At 41.8% G+C, this 24,827-nt stretch overlaps 1 protein-coding gene across 18 annotated transcripts; it reads right to left on the bottom strand.

Annotated features, from left to right (window-relative positions):
• Nucleotides 1-283: 283 nt before the first annotated feature.
• LOC139557357 (cold shock domain-containing protein E1-like) lies at nt 284-17,489 on the bottom strand. Of its 18 annotated transcripts, none has more exons than XM_071372057.1 (22): nt 17,381-17,489; nt 14,538-14,890; nt 14,279-14,364; nt 13,078-13,321; nt 10,519-10,717; nt 9,973-10,139; nt 9,138-9,224; nt 8,950-9,068; nt 8,768-8,849; nt 8,544-8,672; nt 7,846-7,971; nt 7,512-7,751; nt 6,935-7,099; nt 6,456-6,626; nt 3,622-3,729; nt 3,348-3,523; nt 3,125-3,237; nt 2,895-3,014; nt 2,587-2,765; nt 2,202-2,365; nt 1,816-1,948; nt 284-1,700 (listed from the first exon to the last, which is right to left on the bottom strand). In XM_071372057.1, exons 4-22 carry the CDS (start codon nt 13,201-13,203, stop codon nt 1,653-1,655), a joined length of 2,652 nt encoding a protein of 883 aa, XP_071228158.1. In that variant the 5' UTR covers nt 13,204-13,321; nt 14,279-14,364; nt 14,538-14,890; nt 17,381-17,489; the 3' UTR covers nt 284-1,652. The 18 variants fall into 18 exon arrangements, with proteins under 18 accessions (XP_071228158.1, XP_071228156.1, XP_071228157.1 ...); XM_071372055.1 differs by lacking the exon at nt 13,078-13,321 and adding an exon at nt 11,442-11,600; XM_071372056.1 differs by having other exon boundaries at nt 14,279-14,890.
• Between the last annotated feature and the right edge of the window lie 7,338 nt (nt 17,490-24,827).

Here is a 24,827-nt window from a genome sequence, read left to right as displayed (position 1 = left end):
GATTTGTTCCCAGTTTTACATTTCTATATGGCAACAATAAAATGTCTTTCTTTAAGCAAACTTCTATTGTCCTACCAAAAGTTGCTGAATAGCTTTTCCCATCTTCAGTTTGCTCCACTGTTCAGGCACATTTGTTTGAAAGTAGGGACAGCATTTCTTTTTCACTGCACCGTTTCAAGACAAGTCTTTCTGCCATCTTGAATAAAATAGTTTCTACAAACTGCAAGGAATTTTAAGGAACAAATAACTGCCTGGATGTTCTTTCAAATAAAGTAACACAATATGATTTTCATAAAACTTTAATTCAATTGCTTCATTCAAGACCATTAACAAAAGTACATAGGAGCGCCTGTGCAGTTCAGGTTCAACCCAGTGATCTCCAGTTTAAATAAATGGTCTCTAACTGCCGTATGTGCGTACAGACACAACAGATCACCCTCCAACACCGCCAGAGCACAATAGATATCCTGATCCTTAAGACGCAACTTAATTCTAATGCTTTGTTACCCCGCTGTTTTTTTTACTGAAGTTAAAATGTATTTTTGTTATATTGTGATGTTTAATCTTTCACTAAGAAAAAAAAGCACACATTACATACAGTATATTTCAACCAACAGGTATTTGGGATGCAGATCAGTATTATTTCTAATGGGAATAAAAAGCCATCCTTTCTTCATATTTTGGCAGTTGGGCTGGGGACTGGGGGATATGTCAAAAAAAAAAAATTGTAGTTTAGGCACCGTATTCTTACGTCAATGAAACAAAAAAGCAAAGAGGTGCAAAAAAAATAAAGTACATGGTATAAAACTGCTCGATATAAGATGCCATTAGGAATTCTGCACCTGAGGAAATTGCTTACAAAGCGTGTTAATAGCGAAAAGTTATCTAAAGGCTCCAGATTTGTGAAAGTAAATCCAAATCATATAGCCACTTAAACATTCACAGGCAACACAACACCATGCTTTCACTCCAGCTCTTGGATAAAGAGTTTAAAAAACTGCTCAAAAAAACCGAGCAGAGAAGTAGCCTCTGTTTTAGTCCACACATGAGAAACATCACCCTCCTTATGGAGGGAACTTTGCTTTATGCATTTTGTAGGAAAGCATAGTGAAAACCATTGGCAAATGATAATCATTTAGTTGCCTTAAATGAGGGAGAACAATGGAGGAAAAGAAGCAGATGAGCTCTAATACATGCCCACACACACAACAGGTTGCAGGTGCAGAATTCCAGACAATTAGGCAGATTCAGCAGATGGGACAAGACACTGCCACGCAACCGTCACTGATTCTAAAGCACACAGAAACCCTCAAAACAAATTCCTCTGTAACTTCTATCATTTCTAAAAACACCTTATGCACAACAGTCACACGCACAACACTCGGAAGAGGGATCCCGCCTTGAATACTGCAGTACGAAACTGTATCAAGTACATCATACATGGGCAGCAGAGAACAAATGGAATGAGGGTTCCCTTGCAGGTGATGGAACATGGAGGGGTTACACATGCTTATTTCTCTGTGTATCAAGAGTGTGTGTAGGAGCATGTGTCCACAAGACAGCAAACATCCCTTTCCATTGTTGTCGTCCATTCTCACGTTGCATTTCTAAATCAGGGCCCACCTAGTCAGACGGGAAAGGTTATATACTGCTCAGTCAATGACACCCGGTTGACGGGTCTTCCTCTCCACATTGAAGCCCTGGGTACAAAACAAAGTAGACCAGTATTAATAAAATCAACACGCTTTATAGATAAAAACACAAAGTGTACACACATCAGAACTTATACAGCATTATGTGTTCAAATGTGCGTACCTTTGAATTGTCAGGGCCGCGGGGCTGTCTCACAATAACTAGGCGGGGGGCACTAGCGTCATCCAGGGTGATGCTCTTGAGCCGGTTGACCAAGCGATCAGGACGGGGGGTTGCCACCGGTTTAGGCCCTTCACTGTGGGGGTAAAGAAACAAGAGGGCTTTTTTAACCAACAATATACTGTCTAGGTTTAGGATAACTGGGTCATAAATGAGACATGAGTAGTAAATGTGGGGGGCTAGAAATCCAATTTCACTTATTCAGTTGCATTGACTTTGGTTGCCATCAAGAAAACAGGCATCATTATTGGCTAAGTTGAGGTAATACTTCAGTTTCCGAACATCTTACCCTACTTCATGGTAATAGTACACCCCCCTGCAGTATTTACCTAACTCTGCGTACGTTGCAGGCACTACATTTCCCTGTGCGTTGGTTGAGGATGACTGAGAACTCCACCTCATCCCCGGTCTGGAGCTCTAAGCCATCATGCACCTCTTTGACATGGAAAAACAGCTTCTTACTCTCGCCAACTTCATACGTGATAAAACCAAACTGGGGAGACAAGACATTACAGAATAAATAGGCATAGCGCTCATAGGTAGCCACACCAATACCTTGCATAGTGAGAAAGTCCCAAAACAAATTATACATTCTAATTACTTCATGTTTGGGTTACTGACCATACGTACTTAAACTGCAGAATCTCAGTTAAATTTTGAAAGGCAATTTAATCTTGTCCATCGCCAATAATGTTGACAAGCATGATCAGATACCTGGTCCTTGACGCACTCCACCAGGGCTTTACGTTGGGGGACAACGTTGCAGGCCATCGTCTGTCCTGTCTGAGCCACTGTGCACAGCTGGAACTTCACCATCTCGCCTTTCTGCAGACAGTCTGCCTTGTTCGCCATGCCCACGATGCCAAAGGAGTAATTCTGGCACTTTGTGCCATCTGAATGCGTACAGGTGGGGAGGAGAGGAACAGTCAATTTAGCCATTTGGTTATTATAGAGTAAGTGCATTAGTAAAAACATTAAATTGATTTGATGGACATAAACCTCCACTGCCAGTGGTGACTTACCTTCCTCCAAGAGCTCAATGAGCCCCTGGTACTCTGTCTGGGACGGGTCCACACTGCGCAGAGGGCGCACCACCTTCCCCAACATCACCGTCTCACCAACATCCTGCCCCACACCATTCACTGCAATAACAGAACACCATTAGCATACTCACTTTGAAGGTAGATACATAAATGCTTCGCTATAGAACTGACTGTGGTGCAAACTCAAACTAAATCAATTTACTGCCTACCTGCTACCACCTTAGTAACCTTCTCAGCGCTGACTTTGTTTCCTTTGCCCTTGGACAGGGTGTATTCCACAGTGTCGCCCAGCTCCAGGTTCTCCAAGTCTCCACACAGCTCACTGGAAAAGACAGGCAGCATGAAAAACATAGGGCAGATCTTTTTTGTACAGATCTAATGTCACACCAACCAACATATTTTACACTAGCTTGCATGTGTTAATAGTTGTACCTGTAATGAAAGAAGATCTCTTGATCGTGATTGGCTGTCTCTATGAAGCCAAAGTTGTCTTTCAGGGTGGCAATGTATCCCAGCAGCCTCTTGGTGTTGACCGTGCGGTTGAGGATCTTGATGGTGACAGCGCTCTGTTGGCCCGTCCTCTTTACCTCATTGATGGAGAACTCCACCTAGAGGACAAGGTTGGATTTACAGCACATGAAATCAGAGCCAACTCATTGTCTCTCTTTGGGGTTTGGCTAGTGTGAACTTGTTTGGTTTTCAGTACCTTGTCTCCTGCCTGTGGCTGGGTAGCTCCCTCCAGATCTTTGACGTGGTACGACACAGTCAGCTTCACTCCACAGTCCTCATAAGAAACCACTCCCTCTTCTGCTTCCTACATGACAGACATCAGAAAACGGATTAGACTGGCAGTTCCAGTCAAAGGCTGGCTACTGCACTCCTCTCCAGAAATCAGGCATTCAACTGTTACAAGTTTATAACACCACTGCTGAGCATTAGGAAACGTTCTAATACTTCAGAAAAATGCCCCCAGCCTGGCAAAAAATAAATACTGATATGATGAGGCTGGATAGTTGAAAGTAAAAGTGTAGGATAATGTTTTAATTCATCCAAGCCAGTGCACATCAGTAATAACTTCAAAAGGAGGAAGGGCGGAATGATGCATTTTAAAAGTTTAGGAGTATATCAGATGAACAGCAGTAGCAACTTCTTGTTAACGCTAAGAGTGCAGATGACTGGCACCAAGATGTGCAACATCACACATTCCAAAGCACCTCGTTAGTGTTCAGTTAGCATTGACTAGTGTTTGAAATCAACACCTTTGTACACAGTGTTAAATGTAGGGCTGCCCCCAACCCCTCCAAAAAAACTGGCTCGACCGAGAGTTGTTCTTTCGACCAATCAAATCAACTAAACGCACTGAGCTTGCCTGCTGCTTTAAGCACACTAATTAAATAATTAAGACAAATGACGAGGGAGTACGAATGCAATTGATTTGATTGTGCAGGGCAGGGCTCAGACTTGCTGCCCTGTGTAAAAAAAATATTTTAAAAGGCACCCATCCTCTCCTCCCTGCTGCAGTGACCACCACAGAACAAATCAAGATTGTATTTGTCACATGCACCAAATACAACAGTGAAATGCTTACTTACGAGCCCTTAACCAAAAAAGCAGTTAAGGAAAAATAAGTGTTTATAGCGCTGTCCACATTGCTGTAACAATTACAGCCAATTCTGACTGAAGTCATGTTACCGAAATCCCTAATTTCTTTAGGGAAAACATTCCCTGAACCCTTACATGACACTTATGTGTCACATGCACGTGACCAATAGGGCCTGGGCTATAGAACATCAATCACATCAACAAATTGGTTATAAACTCAGAACACCGTAACATCAAAACAGATGCACTCAAATTTGGGAATGTTTACTGGTTGCTCAGGAAGTAAAGGGGAAGTTAGATGTGCAGAATAAATTTGACCAGTTGTGGAAAATATTGGAGATCAAGAAGGTAAGGCACAAGCGCTGTGTACATATTATGTGTGGCAAACAGGTGCTGTTAGATTACAATATAATTTCCCCAGACCGTTTGGAACAAAGTAAACACCGGGAAAAATTATATGCGTACCAGTCCAACTTTTTGGGGGGTAAATCCTTTATTACAGCAAAGATTAAAGACAGTCACATTCGTTTGTGAATGCAATTTTTCCAAAATTGAATGGTTTATTTATTGTTTACGCTAATTATTTAAGGGTGGCTTTGTTATTTTAAATCGAAGACGCTTGAAAGCACTTAATGATAATGACATTAGTTAGTCACAATCCAATAAGAGATCACGCGGCTTATATTTTTCTGACAATTTGGAACCGTTACACTAAATAAAACCAGAGAGGCTGTACTAACAAAACAAAAAGACGCAAAGCCATTATTACAGCATAGCAAAGCTTAAAAACAGCTACATTTGTGAACTTGTTTATCCGACGTGTTGTGGTTGCGTGAGGCTTGGTGCTCACAGAATGAATAGGCTATTAAAACAAACCGGCAACAAGCAGGCATTGCAACCCCTCAATATTAAAATTCTCATTGGTGGGTTTGAGGTGCCACTGTAGAATTGGTGGTGTTATGGCCAAAAGTAGCAGTAGCACATTTGTATAAGTAATAAATCATAATTTTTTATAATGATCCTAAGATATGAATGAACTTTTTTTAGCTCCTGCTCAACTAAAGAAATCTTGGTCGACCAAAAGCCGATAGACCAAACAGTCGACTTAATGGGGTCAGCCTTAGTTAAATGCCATATCTCCTTAGGAACTAGTAAAGTAAATTACAAGACGGCAAAAGTGAGAATAACATGTTTTTACAGAGGAATTGTTTAGGACTGAAACCACAGTCAACCATGGGGTGAGGAGCACATTCAGCGGGCATTAACACCACTGACCTTTTCTACTACTTTACCCTTGAGAAATATGCACAATTAGTCTAACCATTTGAGCATACATGGCAACTACAGTATGCATGTCTGCAGCAATGTGAAGAGCAAAGGTTAGGAAATGAGACTGATTTAAGCAATTGGGCAAACACCTATACATGATGAATTTTAATAAGGTAACTAGGGGAATTTGTCACAGTTGCCACGTAAAATGTCTGGCAAATCAATGTCATATCTAGCTAACATGAGACAAAATTAGTGGTTAGTACTTTGCCTCTGTGTCCACCCAGTAGGAAAACATTGATAGATGTATCTATCTAGCATTGTTCAACTTGATGGCAACATGCAGACAAAACTCCTACCTTGTCTTTTTTCTAATGGAGAGAAGTAGCATGAGGGGGAAAGGGTGAAAGGAGAAAGCAAAGCAGAGAATTAGAACTAAGGTGTCAAATCAAATGGGCTGAAAAATGCCTGATCGTAAGGGGAAATGTGTGCGTGCGGGTCTCGGAGCAGTTTTACATTTTGATACTGATCAGACTAGGAGGGGGTGAGGACAGAAAAGGCAAAGAAAGATCAGGCAGGGAAGGACAAACATGTACTGTCAAAATAAAAAAGGCAAATGTTGACAATGTCGCTGTGGGTTCCCAAGTGCTGCCCTGGGTGCTTTCGTACCTTCTCTTTGGCCTTGCTGGGGCTGGCGCTCTTGTTGTTGGTGATGGCTGCTGTGGCCTCCTTCTCCACCACACCCACAAAGCGCTGCTCAGACTGGGTGTGGAAGGAGACTGTGCCCTTGGGCAGCTTCTTTATGCGCACCGCGTGGTTCCTCTGGGCAGACAGCATGTCCTGCACAGGAGAGGGAGAGAAAAAAACGTTTCAATGTGTTGGTGATCAATAATGCTCTCATTGAGATTGGCTACCTCACAATACAAACCAGACAGAGACCAAAATACATTTGGAAAACAATGTGCCTAGGAAAAGTGAATGGGTTCAAAGAGTGAAATTTCCTAATATTAATAAGAATTTACTGGATGTTCATTTCAAAATCAAGAGTTTCCCATTAAACTAACAGCCTTGGAAGATTGACAGAGAAAAAGAAGGAAGGTGAGAGTAAAGGAATTTTAAAGACAGCAATTGTATATTGAAAAACGGACCATGGGCGTTCTCTCTGGACTCACGGGCACAACTGTGAACTCGACTTCATCAGAGATGTGCAGCTGGCCCTCCTCCAGCACCTCGCTAAAGTGAAAGAACATCCTGGCGTCCCGGTCCACACACTTGATGAAGCCAAAGCCGTCACGCATTGCAGCGATCACACCCTATAGGACAGAGAAAGCCGTCAACACACAGCAGAGATGACGTCGACTCTGCATGTAGACCGAATAATCTGCGGGGACTGAATGGGATGCATGAGTTCACAAGCTGCATTAGTTCACCGATCCTTGTGTTTTCATCACTAATTATATGGACATATCAGGATTGGGCGAAAGCAGCCCTTAAACTGCTTCACTGAGTTCTTTTACTTTTGAGTTAACCGAGATTAAAGAGACAGTGCATAAAGATAAAATGCCAATCCTTCCCTTTCATTCGGGACTGTAGGTTTACGCTCTTCCATTTAATAGATAACAGTTTGGAATATGAACTCGATTTTTTAGGAATGCAAATTTCAGGTTGCCATATTCATTGATTAAACTCCACACAAAGCTTCCTCAAATGAACTAGTGAGCGTACCATAGATCTCCTCATGGTCCTTACCATCTCACGGGACTCCTTAGTGAAGTGGAAGGTGTCGGGCAGGATGTCGATGTTGGTGGCCCGCTCCAGCTTGTCCCTGCGGTCTGTTGAGATGTTGAACTGCACATGGTCGCCCTCCAGCAGGGTCACCTTGGACTTGGTATCCTTCTCGCCGAATAGGAGCTCCTTGTCCGTGAAGCTGATCCTAGCACAGATTCGGCCTGGGAGCGGATCATTCTAAAAGATTGGGAGGAACAATACAAATCCAGGATTCAGTAAAAACCAAGCGCAGGTTAATTCTGAGTATGTAGGCATCGCATAAGTTGCGGACCTGGTTCTTGGTTGGAACTTTAGGGATGACTTTGACGACAGTGCCTTCAAACTGCTCAATGCTGATGTCCTCAAATATGACGGTTCCCTGGGCGAGCAGCCTCACGTCGGTGGCCACCTCTTTCCCCTAGAGAAAAACAAAATGCTTTATAGCCGATTTATCCTTGATTCGAAAATGTGGTCTAACGCAATTGCGGAGCCTCCGGAGGCCAAATCGAGCTCCATACGGCGATGCCATGCACCTCCCAAATTTTGTAACAATGCAGAGGGCTCCATATAGCTCCGCATTGAGATGATTGGTTGACGCTAAGTGGAAGAGCATGTGTAAACACAGCACAGCTCCAAGAAACCCAAGTAGTATGAATGCCCTGACAGACACCGTATCGCCATAAATGCTTTAGTTACTTCAATGTTGCTCTTTTCCTCTCCATTACGACATTCTATTGCATAATTACAGGCTCATGGCATCAATATGTATTCAGAATGTATACATGAGCAGGAGTAATTTCTGTTGAACAGACTTTCCTATTGAGACATTCTCACTGTCATTAAACAGCCATTGCTTGATTTGACAAGTTGAGTCCCTAACATAAGAATAACTTGATTCCAATACTGGCCTCATATTCTATACTTTTGCAAGCCATTAGAACGGGTCACCAGAGTTGGCTAGCCAGAACGGTTCCATGGGATGCCACCTACGTTTCTCTCTTTGATGGTGAACTCCACGTCGTCGCCGGCCTGTAGGGCCTCCAGGTCACCCTTGAACTCGCTGTAGTGGAAGAAGATCTCCTTCACCACGTCAGCCCTCTCAATGAACCCAAAGGCCTCCTACCAGACAAAAGGGTTATAGATTAGATTATAATCAGGCACATACAGTAGCCAATGTCCAGCCAGGGATCCACAAGGCTCTACTGTGGCTTTACCTTGGTGGCACAGACAACCCCCTGGCACCTCATCTGTTTCTTCTTTACCAGGACGATGTTGTGAGCACTGACTGCACCAGTGCTGAAACACACAGAATATACCATGGAGGAAAAGGCTATGGTAGTATGCAATCAAAACATTTTAAATTGTGAAACAATAAGACACTTGACAAACAACTCACTGCTTGTTAGTTTCCATGTAGAAGCTGACTTTGTCTCCCGTGTCCAGGTGCATGTTGCCCTCTATGTCATCTGGGGTGTAGGTCAGGTAAAACACCTCCTGCGTGGGAAGGAATCCATACTTTACATTACATTGACTACCAGCCTTGTCATGAAAATAATCTTTCTACAGGCCATTTGACATTCTTACCCCGTTTCTCTCGTAACACACACTGCCAGTGGGCACCTGCCCCGGTGCAGATTTGCCATCCAGTTGAGTGGGAATCGCTGAGACAACCTAAAAGACAGCAAGAACCACAGGGGGAGATGGTTAAGAATGGCATTTGGGTGATTCAACACAATTGCCTTACTATAAATCAGTGCACCTAAATAAGGAAATTACAATCAATCATTCTGTGGAAACAAACTGGTTGATTTTCAAAATTATATCAAGAGAGCGAAGGGATACAAGCCTGGTATGTACTGTAGACACTACTGCATGAGATGTGAAATGCTTGAAATGCCAAATTTCTTAATTTGAATGAGTAAAGGCCATTTGAAGAAAAGGCTAATAAAACATCAATGCTATCAAAATATTACAGCCAATCAAACCTATTCAATTTACTGACTTCATTTGTCATTCCTTTGAAAATAAGCCTTCAACTTAATTTAGGCAGAACTTTCTAGAGAAAGACTTAGGCTGTTTTGTTTTAACTTCAAATCCCACCTCCACCCGTGAACACCATCACCACACAACATGTATGTCGAGGACAGGCAAGCCCATTGTAAATCTCCATGGAAACAGATGACATTCCTAGCATTTCAGATAAACAGACCATGACCAACATAAATAACCACAATAAAAAAGTGAATTTAAAATCAGAGTGGTGGGGGTTCGTATTTACGCATCTATGAAACTATTAATAAACAAAAATGATTTTAAAGATTTACAATGAGCTTGAACATACACCCAACTGACGAACAAACACCGACATTGAGGTGACAGGGACAAAAACAGAACCAAAAGTAAAATGGTGTTCCTTAACTGGATGAATATAACCATGCAGCACAGTAAAGGGAGAGGCGTGCGAGTCTGGCCCCACCTGGCCCGAGATGCGCTCCTCTGGAAGCACCTCTGGTTTGATCTTAAGCAGCTTCACTGCTATGGGCTTGCCAGTGCGCCTGTCTGAGGACACTTCAAACTCCACATCATCTGGAGAGGCAGAGGGGAAGAGAGAAGGAAGAAAATGGGCTTTGAGAAAATGTGTTCTCGACACCAAATGCTGACCGGACATTCATGGAGGTCAATCGACTTAAAAGCGGCCCACAGTAGCTTGTGAAGAGCCCAAGACAGAAATCTGTTACCACTTAGCCCCAAGGATTTTTTGAAGGAATTCTCATTTTTGGCCAGATAAACATTAGGTGGTTTCCCCAGACAGATTAATCCTAGTCTGAAGGAGAATCTCATTTGAAAATGTTTAGTGCAGGATTAATCTGTGTTTGGGAAACCATCCCTAAAAGCTTGTGTTGTTCAGTAGCTTGTTGGATGAGACTAGACTACTAAATGACTAGAAGCAGCACTGGACTCTCACCTCCTATCTTGAGCTCCTGAAGGTTGCCGTTGTACTGGGAGCAGTGAAAGAAGAGGCGCGCCTGCCGCTCCGAGCACTGGATGAACCCGTAGGAGGTGAGCAGCTTCTCCACCACTCCTGTCTCCCTGATGCCCGCCGCCGTGCCGTTGGCAAACGCCGTGTGCCCGTTGTTGTGGAGCATGCCAGGGTCAAAACTCATCTGAGCAGAACAAGAACAGACATTATTGAAGAAAAAGAAAAGGAAAAAAGGCTGACAAAATACAGCTCTGAATATTGAACGAGAGCAGATGTGAGTTTATGAGTGGGATTGTGTAAATGCATATGATAGAACAATTCTTTCACAAATGAAACTCCCACATACGTCAATAAGATCTAATTTACACACAATCCATTAAATTGTGTTTCCTGACTGATGGTTGAACCAAAGTTTGGAGAGACTAACCAAAAGAGCTTTCTGGTGTTCTGACCATTTCTCTTCTGAATGCCGGTGAGCACAGTTGGCCAACCCCAGGTGGTTTTTATGTTGATTCAGACCATTCACTACCAATAAAGGCCACACTGTATAGTTATTTCTAGTTGGCTCAAGAGAATCCTCCACTTCTATTCACCCAGTCACTATTGCAACTAAAATAAACAAGCACTCCTGGATTGACAAAGTTGGGAACATTATACATGCAAAAACAATTGTTATTGGACTTAAATCTTTATCCAAACCTACTGCATCTCCCATTGACTAGCACAAGTCAACATGAACTGGGTGCTACAATATGACTTCACACAGAACCAAAAGTACTTTAATTGATCTCCCTCAAAGTAATCAAGAGCCACTGCAAAACAAACCATGCGGTTAGCTAACATCCCCCTGGCAGTCATTACCACTGTGGGTGCAACTGATGCGATGCCCACACAACATGCCCACTTACTGATCTCTGATACAGGGGGGTCCGCTTGTGTTTTTTGTGGGAGACAGAGAAGGAGCGGGGTATAGCCACCGCGGAGGTGGAAGGAGCAGTATTACGTGCCAAAGGGGGTTCGGAGTGCACCCTCTCCATATCCAACAGTGGGGTCAGGACTGGGAAACACTGTTGGGGGGGGGGGGTCAAAGGGTGATTTGGAGATTCGGATACTTGGCGCTGTGGTTTTGCTCATGAGTTTTCATTCCATTACACTGTAGCTTTCTAGGTCTTTGAAGTTATTTTCTTACACCAATTGTAAAAGAGTTTTAAACTATTTAAAAAATAAAAAAAACAGATCGATACTGACCGTGGGAATCCTAATTCCATAAGAGAAACTAATAAATTATGTTATTAGCAGAGACCTAGCATCTAGTATTATGGATGGAAATGTATGTGCCGTTTGGCTCTACAACACTAAAATGGGGGGTTAAATGTCCAGACGAGGTAGTCTTCGAAACACCCTACAATAATCAGCCTGATCAGTAAACCTAAAACTTGCCATTCAACATCTGACGGAACAAAGCGTTGAGAAAGGTGGTCATGTAACTTTTTAAGTTACCGTTATTGCCTGAAATACTGTTAAAATAAGAGGTGACAGAATCAGAAAGTGTTGATGTGAAAGACAGTTTAGACAGAAGCATGTCTACACAGTAAGATGATAGTGGGAACATGAAGGGTCACAGAGCAGCCTCATCTGTTAGGTCCCTTACTAGCATAGCATCAATGTTGAAAGTTGAAATTCCCAGTAGTTAGTGGATTTTGTCCTTAAAGGGATGAATAATCCCATTTGCTGGTTCGATAACTAAGATTCCAGACTAAGCGACATTGAACGACACCAGCCACCGGGGAAACAGGTTTAAAATCAACTCGTCTTACAAACTAGCCTACCTTAGCTTATTTCAGTCTAGTTATTAATTGGGAAAGAATGTCAAACTGACATTGTCTAAATCGTTTTGTCAAGTTCCTACTGGTCACATTATTTTGAGCATTAACGTCACCTGAGGGGTGTAATACAAAGCAGGATCAATGAGTTAACCAGCTAACTTGACAAAGTAGTGACATTTGAAATGAGCATGGTATAATTGACTCAAGCAAAAACACATTTTGCTTTCGTAATAAACCAGAAAATCAATAGTAATTTATTCACCTCAGCATCAGAATCCTGCTTTGTAGGTCACGCATTTTTTTTTAATTTTTATAGTCACCCTTTATTCTCACTTCATGTTACATTACACTCCCATTGTTTTCCTTTGCCTGTACTAGATCACTAAACAAAACAAACTTCAGTTTGTTTATATTGCCTACATTAGAGAGATATTGCAGCACTAATCATATCCCACACCACTAATTTCAGGTGGCATGGGGCATGGCACAAAGCATTTACAGCCTTAAATTGTGGTGGGTAAAAGCAAATTTGAAACATACCCAAATCCCAAGTAACCTTTAGACCACCCTGTAACTGCACCTGAGCAGAGGCTAGTCTCTGAGCCCCGAGGAATGGAAAGGTAAGGCCAGTCAGAGCAGAGAGAGGCAGGGCAAGGTGGGTGAATGGGTGTTCGATGGGGGGGAGACGGAGGGAGGTGGTGGGGAAGACTGAACTTACGGATCGGCCGTATGGTGACAGGCTGAGTCCGACGGGAGAGGTGCTGCTCAGGTCAGCGCTAATAAACGCGGCAGGTGGCGACGTGGGCAAGGTAAACTCAACAAAGCCTTTCCAGGGGCTGCCCATATTTTTCCATAAACTCAAGCAAAACTCCACCCCTTTGTTGTACTTGATAACTGGTTTGCTTGACTGCCTCGATTTGTTATTTTTTTGCTCAACCACCCAATGATACACCTCTGGATGTCTGCAAGGGTGAAAATGGGAAAGGGACAAAAATAAACAAAGGGCGAGGCAAAAAGGTCAGCCAGTGAACAGTGTCACAATTAAAGGAAAGGGTCTGTGGGTGTGAGGAGACAAGGGAAAGGCTAGATATGACCAGGTAGAGGGGCAGGATAAAGAGGAAAGATTGCTAAACTTCAATAACGAAGTAAGCCTATGGCAGGGAAGACTGGCTCTCTAAAAGGCTTTAACTGTGCTAAATCACTCTGCTAGAGTTGGTGCAATTAATCTCTTGTTACCAATTGACCTAAAACAAGTTGAAGAATGATTCAGCCCTATCAAGTAGTTGCAGAGGTCAGTCATAATTTGAGGTACAGGATGGTTAGTCCAACTGCATCTGAAATTCAAGTCACTCAAGTAAATTAGGGGAGCCGTTGTGCATGTTGTCACCAAAAAAAGCAAGTTTATTTATGATATCAAAAAACGACCATCTAGGTAAGGGGCAATATTCCCCGTCTTAGTTAAAATGGTAGCGGATGTGCACATGTACAAGAGCAGAATTGTTGGGACATTTAGTGGGTTATTTGTGTTCATTATCATAACAAATATATCTCCACATTCCTGCCTTATGACAGCACACCAGGGGACCAGACTGGAACTTGGGAAGGTGCGTTTTCCTCTTTATTGGTTCAACATCAAATTTAACACGAGCATCAATTTGTAGATAAAATGCCATGTGATAAACCATTACAGTAGTTTGCAAATAAATTTACTAATGGCGTCCTATCAAATCAGTCCTTGATACGTGTAGATAAGTGAAAGCCTCATGCAAAGTAAATACATTTGACATGCAACTATATTTGGAGATAGCTGGGCCTATATAAAGGACGCCTTTCTAGACACAAACAAGAAACAAAGAGAAGTTATTCAAAACCACAACACATTTATGAAATAAGTAAAACAAAGGAAAAAATGGACCTACCTTGATTTGGCGTCTTGAAACTTCTGGTCGTCTTGAACGCCTTTGCAGATCTCACACTTAATTGTTACAGGTTTCTGGCACAAGTTCTAGATATGAGTAGCATGAAGCAAAAGGGAGAAAAAATATTTTAAAAGGCAAAAGCAGGTGCAATAGTGCTTGAAAACAAAATAAACAGAGCAAGAAGAGATAGATGAAGGAGATGGGATAGTTAAAGGAACCGGGGGGAAAAACGAAAAACAAATAGAAGCCCTCTAGGCACCCCAGGGTAGAGTCGGTGGTGAGGATGAGGGCGGCTGGGAGTAGCGTTGGGACGTGTGCTTTGTCAAAGCTGTTGAGTAGGCACAAACTTCTGGTCTCAGATCAGTTATCTTCACGGTTTCGCAATGTTGGCAAAGGATTGCTTCTCTTGAGTGTGTTTCGATTGGGCAGGTGTGTATCTTATGTCTTCTTAGTTTAGTTGCTTCTAGATTCTCCTTTGAAGTGATCCTTTCCTTGAGTTGTTGCGACTATGTTTCAGGATGTTTCTCTTGAATTTGTTTCTTCGTTGTGATCTGAACTTGAAGAAGCAGTTGCGGATGGTACAAAAAAAATTCAGTTCCGTTTCACTTCATACTGTTGAGAAAAAGAGATCCACTATTAGTTTAAAATGAATCAGATTAAGTCATTATCAATGTACATAGCCTACTAATTTGAATAAACTAGCAAATTGCTCGACTCCTGATAAATGTGCCATCAAAGACATATGTCACCATTTATGATGGTGGTGGTACCATTAGCCCATAGGTTGACAATAAATTAGGACATCATGTGTTGGAAACACTGCAACAAAGTACTAAGGGGCTAGCATTAGAGCTTTCTAAATAGACTTCCCAGAATCAAGACCACAATGAAAAACCATTACAGCCACCTGTAGACTAGTGCCCTGGGTCACTTTTCATGTGAATTGAACTCCAGATTCTTCGCCCCCAGACCTAAATATAGACCTTCCTCAGCTGCCCCTGCACACAGTGCCAGCTGACTAGATACTAGAAGTCCTGCGGATAAACAAGTCCCTGTGCATACCATTGGCCGTACTGATATGTATGGCAGTTTCTAACCAGTAAGGTCTGTGTAATTCTATGAGCAATGTGGATCATGACAAAAGGCTCAGACACTGATCCTAACATTTAACTGTATAGGACTTTGCACAGTAACAAGAAGCAGGGACACATCCACAAAGTTTAACTAATCCGTCATGGCTGTGTCACAATGAGTGCTAAATGTTGTGAAAGGGGTCAAATATAATTCCAATGAGTGGATGGGTCTTTAAAGCTCATACTTGGTATCCAGGTTACAGTTGTTTATGGACAGCAGTGCTAAATTGAACCTCTTGGAAATCAGTGTCAGAGAAATTCTACAATCTTTGACTTACAGTCCATCATAATGGATCCCTTTATACCACTTATCTACATAAATAACCATTATAACACCCTGCAATTCTATGATTTCAATTCACATCTAGATAAATATGCATCTTGACAACACTGCCATTAGTGACAGTTTGGTTACAACGTGTCATTGTGTGTTTAAGCTGTCAATGGATTGGCACAACTACCACATAGCAAGGTTTGTTGAGACAACACCTGTACTGTCAAACTGAAGAACGGTAAGCAATTTAATCACCCTTGGTAATAGAGTGACGTTGGTTGAAAGGAGTGGGGAAAACATTCACTCAGAAAACAACTCTTGCTTAAAGCAATGAAGAATATCAACATGGTTAAAATAAAACAGGAACTTGAGAACGAGTGCTTTTCAGTTACTCATGACGCAGCCATAAATCAACATTTGCCTACCAGTGCCCACCCACTAAAAACACTGGCCATGATTGGCCTTTTAGCACATATTTCTGAAATAGGTGGTCGAACATTGTCGAGTTCAGAAGCCCCTAACTTTTGTTTGTCATCTTACTTGCTAACGTTACCTATTGTTTTGATGCTTCACCAAATTCTGAATTCATGTCAGTAAAGCATACTAAAGTTGGCAACAACAAGCATACGTACACGGCCTCGTCTCAGCTAGATAACGTTAGCTGGCTAGAACTGTAGCGTTCATGGATCATGACAACCTACCTAGGTCGTTCATTATTACTAGTCATAACGTCACTTAACTGTCCCTGTTGGTTGAACAATGTTTGACACCAAGCAATTCATTAATTACCAACCAGCTTACTATTAGCTATAACTATGCACAGCCATGTGATTTGCCATCAAGCAACCACGCTTTGTAATGCAGTAACGTGGCCTACTAGCCAACGCATCATTAGTTTGCATTGCTAGCTAGCTGATTTATTAAGTTTAACGCACAATAATTAGCTAGCAAGCTAACTACAAAACACAAATGAGGTGTTAACAAATTGTCAAATCGAATGGCTAGTTAACGTTAGATATTTGTTAAACGCTAACGTTAACTAGCTGACATTAGCTAGCCAACAACGCGTTAGCTTTACTTCGCTAACTAACAGTTACTTACTACGAGCACTTGGCTAGGTAATCATACATTAAAATGGTTTGTTCCTAATTAATGGAATTGTGAATACGAACAATGTCTATTGTGCCAATTTCAACTACCCATTCACTTCGCAAGGGTTAACATTGTAAGATGGGCAGGCGCATTAGTTGGTAGTGTGGCACCGGACAACAAAGGAACTGCGACAGATAAATTCGCTAGCTTGTGGCTACCTAGCCAACGCTTGCTAAACTCGTGCAAGTCCAGATAACAAATGGAGTCAGCTCGTTTGTCACTTCAGCAAATTTGTTTAACGTCAAACATAACGTGAGGATACCAGTATGCAGTAAACAATTGATAATGTTTATACAGTTTATTAATTACGTCGAAACGTTTACCAAAATATCTCCCCAGATAGATAACGTTAGCTACACAGTACTGTAACGTGTTGGTATGATTTAGGACGAGTAAAAACACCAGATAACACTACCCCGCCTATAAGCTTTGAAGGATAAAAACTTGGTTCAAAATGATTTTATATCGCTATAACTTGAATATAATCTCATATTAATGGGGTTTTAACCGTAACTTTCAATTAGTATATTAAACAAAACTCACCCCAACAGCTTTCAGCACTGTCACCAGCGCCGCCAGAAGCAGCACGGCACATTACGTAGTGATCGGAGTGCGATCCTATCGCGAGATTTCATATGATACTGAGAGGTTATACCAGAGATCATGGATATAATGACGAGATACTTGTGTCACAAATCAAAGTTTATTGATCGGGTACACATGCCAAATCAAATCACATTTTATTTGTTACATACACATGGTTAGCAGATGTTAATGCGAGTGTAGCAAAATGCTTGTGCTTCTAGTTCTGACAATGCAGTAATATCTAACAAGAAATCTAACAAATTCACAACAACTACCTTATACACACAAATGTAAGGGATGAATAAGAATATGTACATATAAATATATGGATGAGCAATGCCGTGCAGTATAGGCAAGATGCAGTTGATGGTATAGAGCAGTATATGCATATGAGATGAGTAATGTAGGACATGAAAACATTATTAAAGTGGTGTTATTTAAAGTGACTAATGATAGGCATAGGCAAGATGCAGTAGATGGTATAGAACAGTATATACATATGAGATGAGTAATGTAGGATATATAAACATTATTAAAGTGGCGTTATTTAAGGTGACTAGTGATACCTTTATTAAGTCCATTTATTAAAGTGGCCAGGGATTTGAGTCTGTATGTTGACAGCAGCCTCTCTATGTTAGTGATGGCTGTTTGAAAATAAAGGAGAGCCGCACACTCTAGGAGCTCACTCTGTGCGGCTCTCCTTTATTTTCAACTTTTCTACTCCGCTAGCCAGCACCTCGCCTAAATAGGTGTGCGTTTCTTTTTCTTCTAGAGTGATGGCTGTTTAACATTCTGATGATCTTGAGATAGAAGCTGTTTTCAGTCTCTCGGTCCCAGCTTTGATGCACCTGCACTGACCTCGCCCTCTGGATGATAGCAGGGTGAACAGGCAGTGGCTCGTGTGGTTATTGTCCTTGATGATCTTTTTGGCCTTCGTTTGACATCGGGTGCTGTAGGTGTCCTGGAGGGCAGGTAGTTTGCCCATGGTGATGCGTTGTGCAGACCGCACCACCCTCTGGAGAGCTTTGCGGTTGAGGGTGGTGCAGTCACCGTACCAGGCGATGATACAGCCAGACAGAATGCTCTCAATTGTGCACCTGTAAAAGTTTGTGAGGGTTTTAGGTGACAAGCCAAATTTCTTCAGTCTCCTGAGGTGGGTCTGTCTGTGTGGGTGGACAATTTCAGTTTGTCCGTGATGTGTACGCCGAGGAACTTACAACTTTCCACCTTCTCCACTGCTGTCCCATCGATGTGGATAGGGGGGTGCTCCCTCTGATGTTTCCTGAAGTCCACAATCATTTCCTTTGTTTTGTTGACGTAGTGTGAGAGATTGTTTTCCTGACACCACACTCTGAGTGCCCTCACCTCCTCCCTGTAGGCTGTCTTGTTGTTGTTGGTAATCAAGCCTACTACTGTTGTGTCATCTGCAAACTTGATGATTGAGTTGGAGACGTGCATGGCCACGCAGTCATGGGTGAACAGGGAGTACAGGAGAGGGCTGAGAACGCACCCTTGTGGGGCCCCAGTGTTGAGGATCAGCGAAGTGGAGATGTTGTTTTCAACCTTCACCACCTGGGGGCGGCCCGTCAGGAAATCTAGGACCCAATTGCACAGGGCGGGGTTGAGACCCAGGGCCTCAAGCTTAATGATGAGCTTGGAGGGTACTATGGTGTTGAATGCTGAGCTATAGTCAATGAACAGCATTCTTACGTAGGTATTCCTCTTGTCCAGATGGGATAGGGCAGTGTGCAATGTGATGGCAATTGCATCGTATGTGGATCTATTGGGGCGGTAAGCAAATTGAAGTGGGTCTAGGGTGACAAGTAAGGTGGAGGTGATGTGATCCTTGACTAGTCTCTCAAAGCACTTCATGATGACAGAAGTAATTTAGTTCAGTTACCTTTGCCTTCTTGGGTACAGGAACAATGGTGGCTATCTTGAAGCATGTGGGGACAGCAGACTGTGATAGGGAGAGATTGAATATGTCCATAAACACACCAGCCAGCTGGTCTGCGCATGCTCTGAGGATGCGGCTAGGGATGCCGTCTGGGCCGGCAGCCTTGCGAGGGTTAACATGTTTAAGTATCTTACTCGGCCATGGAGAAAGAGAGCCCACTGTCCTTGGTAGTGGGTTGTGTTGGTGGCATTGTATTACCCTCAAACTGGGCAAAGAAGTTGTTTAGTTTGTCTGGAAGCAAGACATTGTTGTCCGTGATGTGGCTGATTTTACTTTTGTAGTCCGTGTTTGTCTGTTGACCCTGCCACATACGTATCGTGTCTGAGCCGTTGAATTGCGACTCCATTCTGTCTCTATAGTGGCATTTCACTTGTTTGATTGCCTTGCGGAGGGAATAACTACACTGTTTGTATTCGGCCATATTCCCAGTCACCTTTCCGTGGTTAAATGCGGTGGTTCACACTTTCAGTTTTGCGCGAATGCCGCCATCTATCCACGGTTTCTGGTTAGGGTAGGTTTTAATAGTCACAGTGGGTACAACATCTCCAATACACTTCCTTATAAACTCACTCACCGAATCACCGCATGCATCGCGGAAGTTAGAGCAGCAGTAATCCAGTGTATTACCAGCACGAGTGCTACATTCAGTAGGCTGATAGAATTTAGGTAGCCATGTTCTCAAATTTGCATTGTTAAAATCCCCAGCTACAATAAATGCAGCCTCAGGATATATGGTTTCCAGTTTGCATAAAGTCCAGTGAAGTTCCTTGAGGGCCGTTATACACGGCTGTGACTATAACCGAGGAGAATTCCCTTGGGAGATAATATGGTTGGCATTTGATTGTGAGGAATTCTAGGTCAGGTGAACAAAAGGACTTGAGTTCCTGTATGTTGTTACAATTACACCATGAGACGTTAATCATGAAACATACACCCCCGCCCTTCTTCCTCCCGGACAGATGTTTATTTCTGTCGGCACAACGCATAAAGAATCCAAGTGGCTGTACCGACTCCGACTGTACCGACAGGATTGAGTGCCATGTTTCCGTGAAACAGAGTATGTTACAATCCCTGATGTCTCTCTGGAAGACAACCCTTGCCCTAATATCATCTACCTTGTTATCTAGACACTGGACATTAGCGAGTAATATACTCGGAAGCGGTAGGTGGTGTGTGCGCCTCTGAAGTCTGACCAGTTGACCGCTCAGTCTACCTCTTCAGTAATGTAACATAATGTGGGAAAAGGGAAGGGGTCTGAATACTTTCTCAATGCACTGTATGTGCACCGTGTCATTGATCTCTGTCTCTCTCTGCTGTGTGTGCATCTTGCTAGCTATCACGCAAATGGCGAGGGGCTAACGCTCATTGGCTGAAACTCAAATTGCTAGAGGGCTGGGGGAAAATGACGCCACACAGCTTCAACCTAGGGAGTTCATTGATAATTATTGTAACTACTTTGAGGGAAAATATACTTTCTACGATTATAACATGTTGTTGTCTCACCTAACTATCATAAGATGAATGCACTAATTGTCACTCTGGATAAGAGCATCTGCTAAACGGCTCAAATGTAAATGTAAAATGTACCTGCACACTTGGTATACACTCTTGATGGCCACAACTGGGGTCCATCAAATTCTGACACTAGTGTAGCAAAGTCAGGGGGTAGACCAGGGCTTGAACACACAACTTTGACAGTCAACCCAACACCTTAGCTGTTATGCCAAGGGACCCAAATCTCTTGACAAGAAGACTAGGTGTTGGGATTAAGGTCACTACAATAAAGTAGTACGGTGAAACCATTGACATAAGTGAAGGCCTATGTGTAATGGCTTTCGTCGGTAGAAGGAGAGGAGGACCAAAGCGCAGCATGGTGCGTATCCATAATTTATTAGAATACTTCTCAATATGAACAAAAACAATAAACAGACGAAAACCCAACGACGCTACAGTCCCGAACTAGTGAACACAGAGAAAACCAGGAACACACGAACAGGAACAATCACCCACAAACCAACAGTGAAAACAGGCTACCTTAATATGGTTCTCAATCAGAGACAATGCAAAACACCTGCCTCTGATTGAGAACCATATCAGGCCAAATGACAAACCTCAACATAGAACACACAACATAGACTGCCCACCCCAACTCACGCCCTGACCATACTTACTAAAGACAAAAACAAAGGAAAATAAAGGTCAGAACGTGACACTATGTGTCATAGTTATTCAGTAGATGCTAGGTAGATTCCTTGGGATGTCCCTACCCTAAACCCTAACCCTATGTCACGTTCCTGACCTTATTTCCTTTATTTTGTCTTTGTTTAGTATGGTCAGGACGTGAGCTGGGTGGGCATTCTATGTTATGTGTTTCTATGTTTAGGTTCATTGTTAATTAGCCTGATATGGTTCTCAATCAGGGGCTGGTGTTTTACGTTTCCTCTGATTGAGAACCATATTAAGGTAGGCTGTTCACACCGATTGTTCCTGTGTTAGTGTTTATGCCACATGGGACTGTTTCGTTTGTGAGTTTGTTCGTGCGTTCTTCGTTGTCTGTAAGTTCTCATGTTCAGGTCTGTTTACGTCGTTTATTGTTTTGTAGTTTGTTAAGAGTTTTTTCGTGTTCGTCTTTCTTTAAATAAATCATTATGTCTTCATACCTCGCTGCATATTGGTCCGATCCTTGCTCCTCCTCAGACGAGGAGGAGAACGAACGTTACACCCTAACCTTAACCCCTACCAATACCTTAATCTTTTTAAACGTCAACTTCAATGTGGTGATGTCAGATTTGGACTTCCCAAGGATCCCGCCCTAGCATTTTCGTTAGGGGATTCACTGGGTAAATACTTGCCAAGTATTTCTAGTGCAGATCGATGCTGTATATAGATTGCTGATGCTATGTACTAGCCAATGAGGCTCTGAAGCCATAATCCAACATATTGTTACTTTTCGAAAGGAGCAGTCCTCCATAGGAATGAATGTAATTGTACAGTATTTCAATAAATGTTTCATGGACAAAATTACATACATTTAAGAATTGATTTGTTGTAGTAAGGACAGTAATATTAGTACTGCCTAAAAAAAATGATTTAAGAAAATATTTTTTATATTTCCTTTTATTTATATTTTTAAAGTATGCATTAAGGCAGGTATACCCAAACTGACGACAATGCCGTCGGGGGTACGCCAAATAAAAACGTGATTCACATTTTCAAACAGTACATTTATATTTTTCAACGGGGATATACATTTGGGTGAGGTTGTTTCTTGCCTGAGTAGCCTCGTTTCACAGCCAAAATTAAATCATCTATTATTCAGCGAAATAACACAATGTCAAATACAGGTAGCCTAGTCAAATAATTAACATCCGATCACATTAACCGTTACTCTCTCGCGGGAAACCTTTACTCTTGCGCAGACATTTAGAAACGAAACATGACAATTTGAAAAATAAGCCATGAGTTTTTTGAGCGAGAATAAAGATGACTTTCAAGTAGTAAGACATGTATAAAAGCAACATATACCATAAATAAGGGGCTAGAAGTGTCTTATATGGTGAGCTACTGAGTGGCTAAGTCAGGCAAGCCCCATACTATTGTGAAGGACTTAATTCTTCCTGCTGTCGCGGATATGGCTGGGACAATGCTGAGGGAAAAAGCCAAAACAACTATACAGACAATGCCTTCAAGCAATACTGTTTCATGACGCATCAGTGACATGGCAGGAGATGTTTTGAAACAATTACTGCTTCGCATACAAGCCAGTGAATTATATGCGTTACAGCTGGATGAGTCAGACGCGGTGGTCCTGGCACAGCTCCTGGTATATGTCCGTTACGTTTATGGGGGGTCAATTAAGGAAGACATCCTCTTCTGAAAACCACTGGAAACCAGTACAACATGAGAGGATATTTTTAAAGTACGGGACAGCTTTGTGACATCAAATCGACTTTGGTGGTCAAGATGTGTTGGTATCTGTACTGATGGCCATGACAGGGAGACATAGTGGAGTGGTAACGCGGATGCAAGCAGTTGCTCCTGACGCCACTAACCTTGGTGAGTTATTCACAATTTTTGATGAACAAATGTTTTATATGTAAGATGGCTAAATAAAGAGCAAAATTATTGATTATTATTATTATGTTATTATTTGTGCCCTGGTCCTATAAGAGCTCTTTGTCACTTCCCACGAGCCGGGTTGTGACAAACTCACACTCATTCTTATGTTTAATAAATGTATTGTATAGTGTGAGTGTGAGGCTTACAATAATGGCAAAACAACAACAATTGAGAGTGGATTGACCATGGTGCTAGACATTAAAGGGGCAATCTGCAGTTGCTACATCTGTATTAATTAATTATATTAGGTAGCCTAGCTTAAGAGTGTTGGGCCAGTAACCGTAAGGTCTCTGGTTCGAATCCGTGAACCATTTAGTTGAAAAATCTATCTATGTCCTTGAGCAAGGCACTTAACCCTAATTGCTCCTTTAAATCACTCTGAATAAGTGTCTGCTAAATGACTAAAATGAAAATGTAAAAATGATATGTATCCATTGATTCTTAAAGAATATAACTTCTAAATGTCTCATGAGCTAACTTCAAATGTCATACCCCATCAGAACCAAAAACATAAGCTTGTTTTACTGCAATATATGTAAGCAAAGTAAATGTAAGCAAGCACTGTATAGCCTCAAAACACCCCAATGAGCAAAATTACGTCTTTACCAGACATTTAATAAATTAAGTTTGTTTTTGGTTCTTTATAAAAGTAAAAAAAATGTTTTTTCTGTACCTTGAAAATACGTAATTTACGGACATTGAAAAGACGTCTTTTACAGACGTTGATAATACATATTTTACGGACATTTAAAATACATATTTCATGGACGTTGATATAAATATTTTTTGGGTAATTCTTTCTTTGGCCAAATTTCAATGGTATGTACATTCACGTATATTGACATGTCAGTGAATAAAGCATTATCACTGTCACGCCCTGACCTTAGTATTCTTTGTTTTCTTTATTATTTTGGTTAGGTCAGGGTGTGACATGGGTGATTATATGTTTTTGTCCTGTCTAGGGGTTTTGTATGTCTATGGTTGCCTAGATTGGTTCTCAATTAGAGGCAGCTGTTTATCGTTGTCTCTGATTGGGAACCATATTTAGGCAGCCATATTCCTTGAGTATTTCGTGGGTGATTATCTATGTCTATGTTTAGTTGCTTGTGTCAGCACTATGATTATATAGCTTCACGTTTGTTTTGTTGTTTTTGTATAGTTCATTCCGTGTTCTTTCTTTATTAAAAGAAGATGCATTCAAATCACGCTGCGCTTTGGTCTCATCGCTATAACGAACGTGACAATCACATCCCATTTTTTAAAATTCTAATTAAAATAAGAAAATGGAGCAAACTGAACATTGTATTATGGAATATTCCTCCCATCTGT

This window comes from Salvelinus alpinus, chromosome 28 (genome assembly GCF_045679555.1).
Source record: "Salvelinus alpinus chromosome 28, SLU_Salpinus.1, whole genome shotgun sequence".
NCBI lineage: Eukaryota > Metazoa > Chordata > Actinopteri > Salmoniformes > Salmonidae > Salvelinus > Salvelinus alpinus.
Note: the sequence above shows the minus strand (reverse complement) of the source record. Positions and strands in the feature narration are given on the sequence as shown.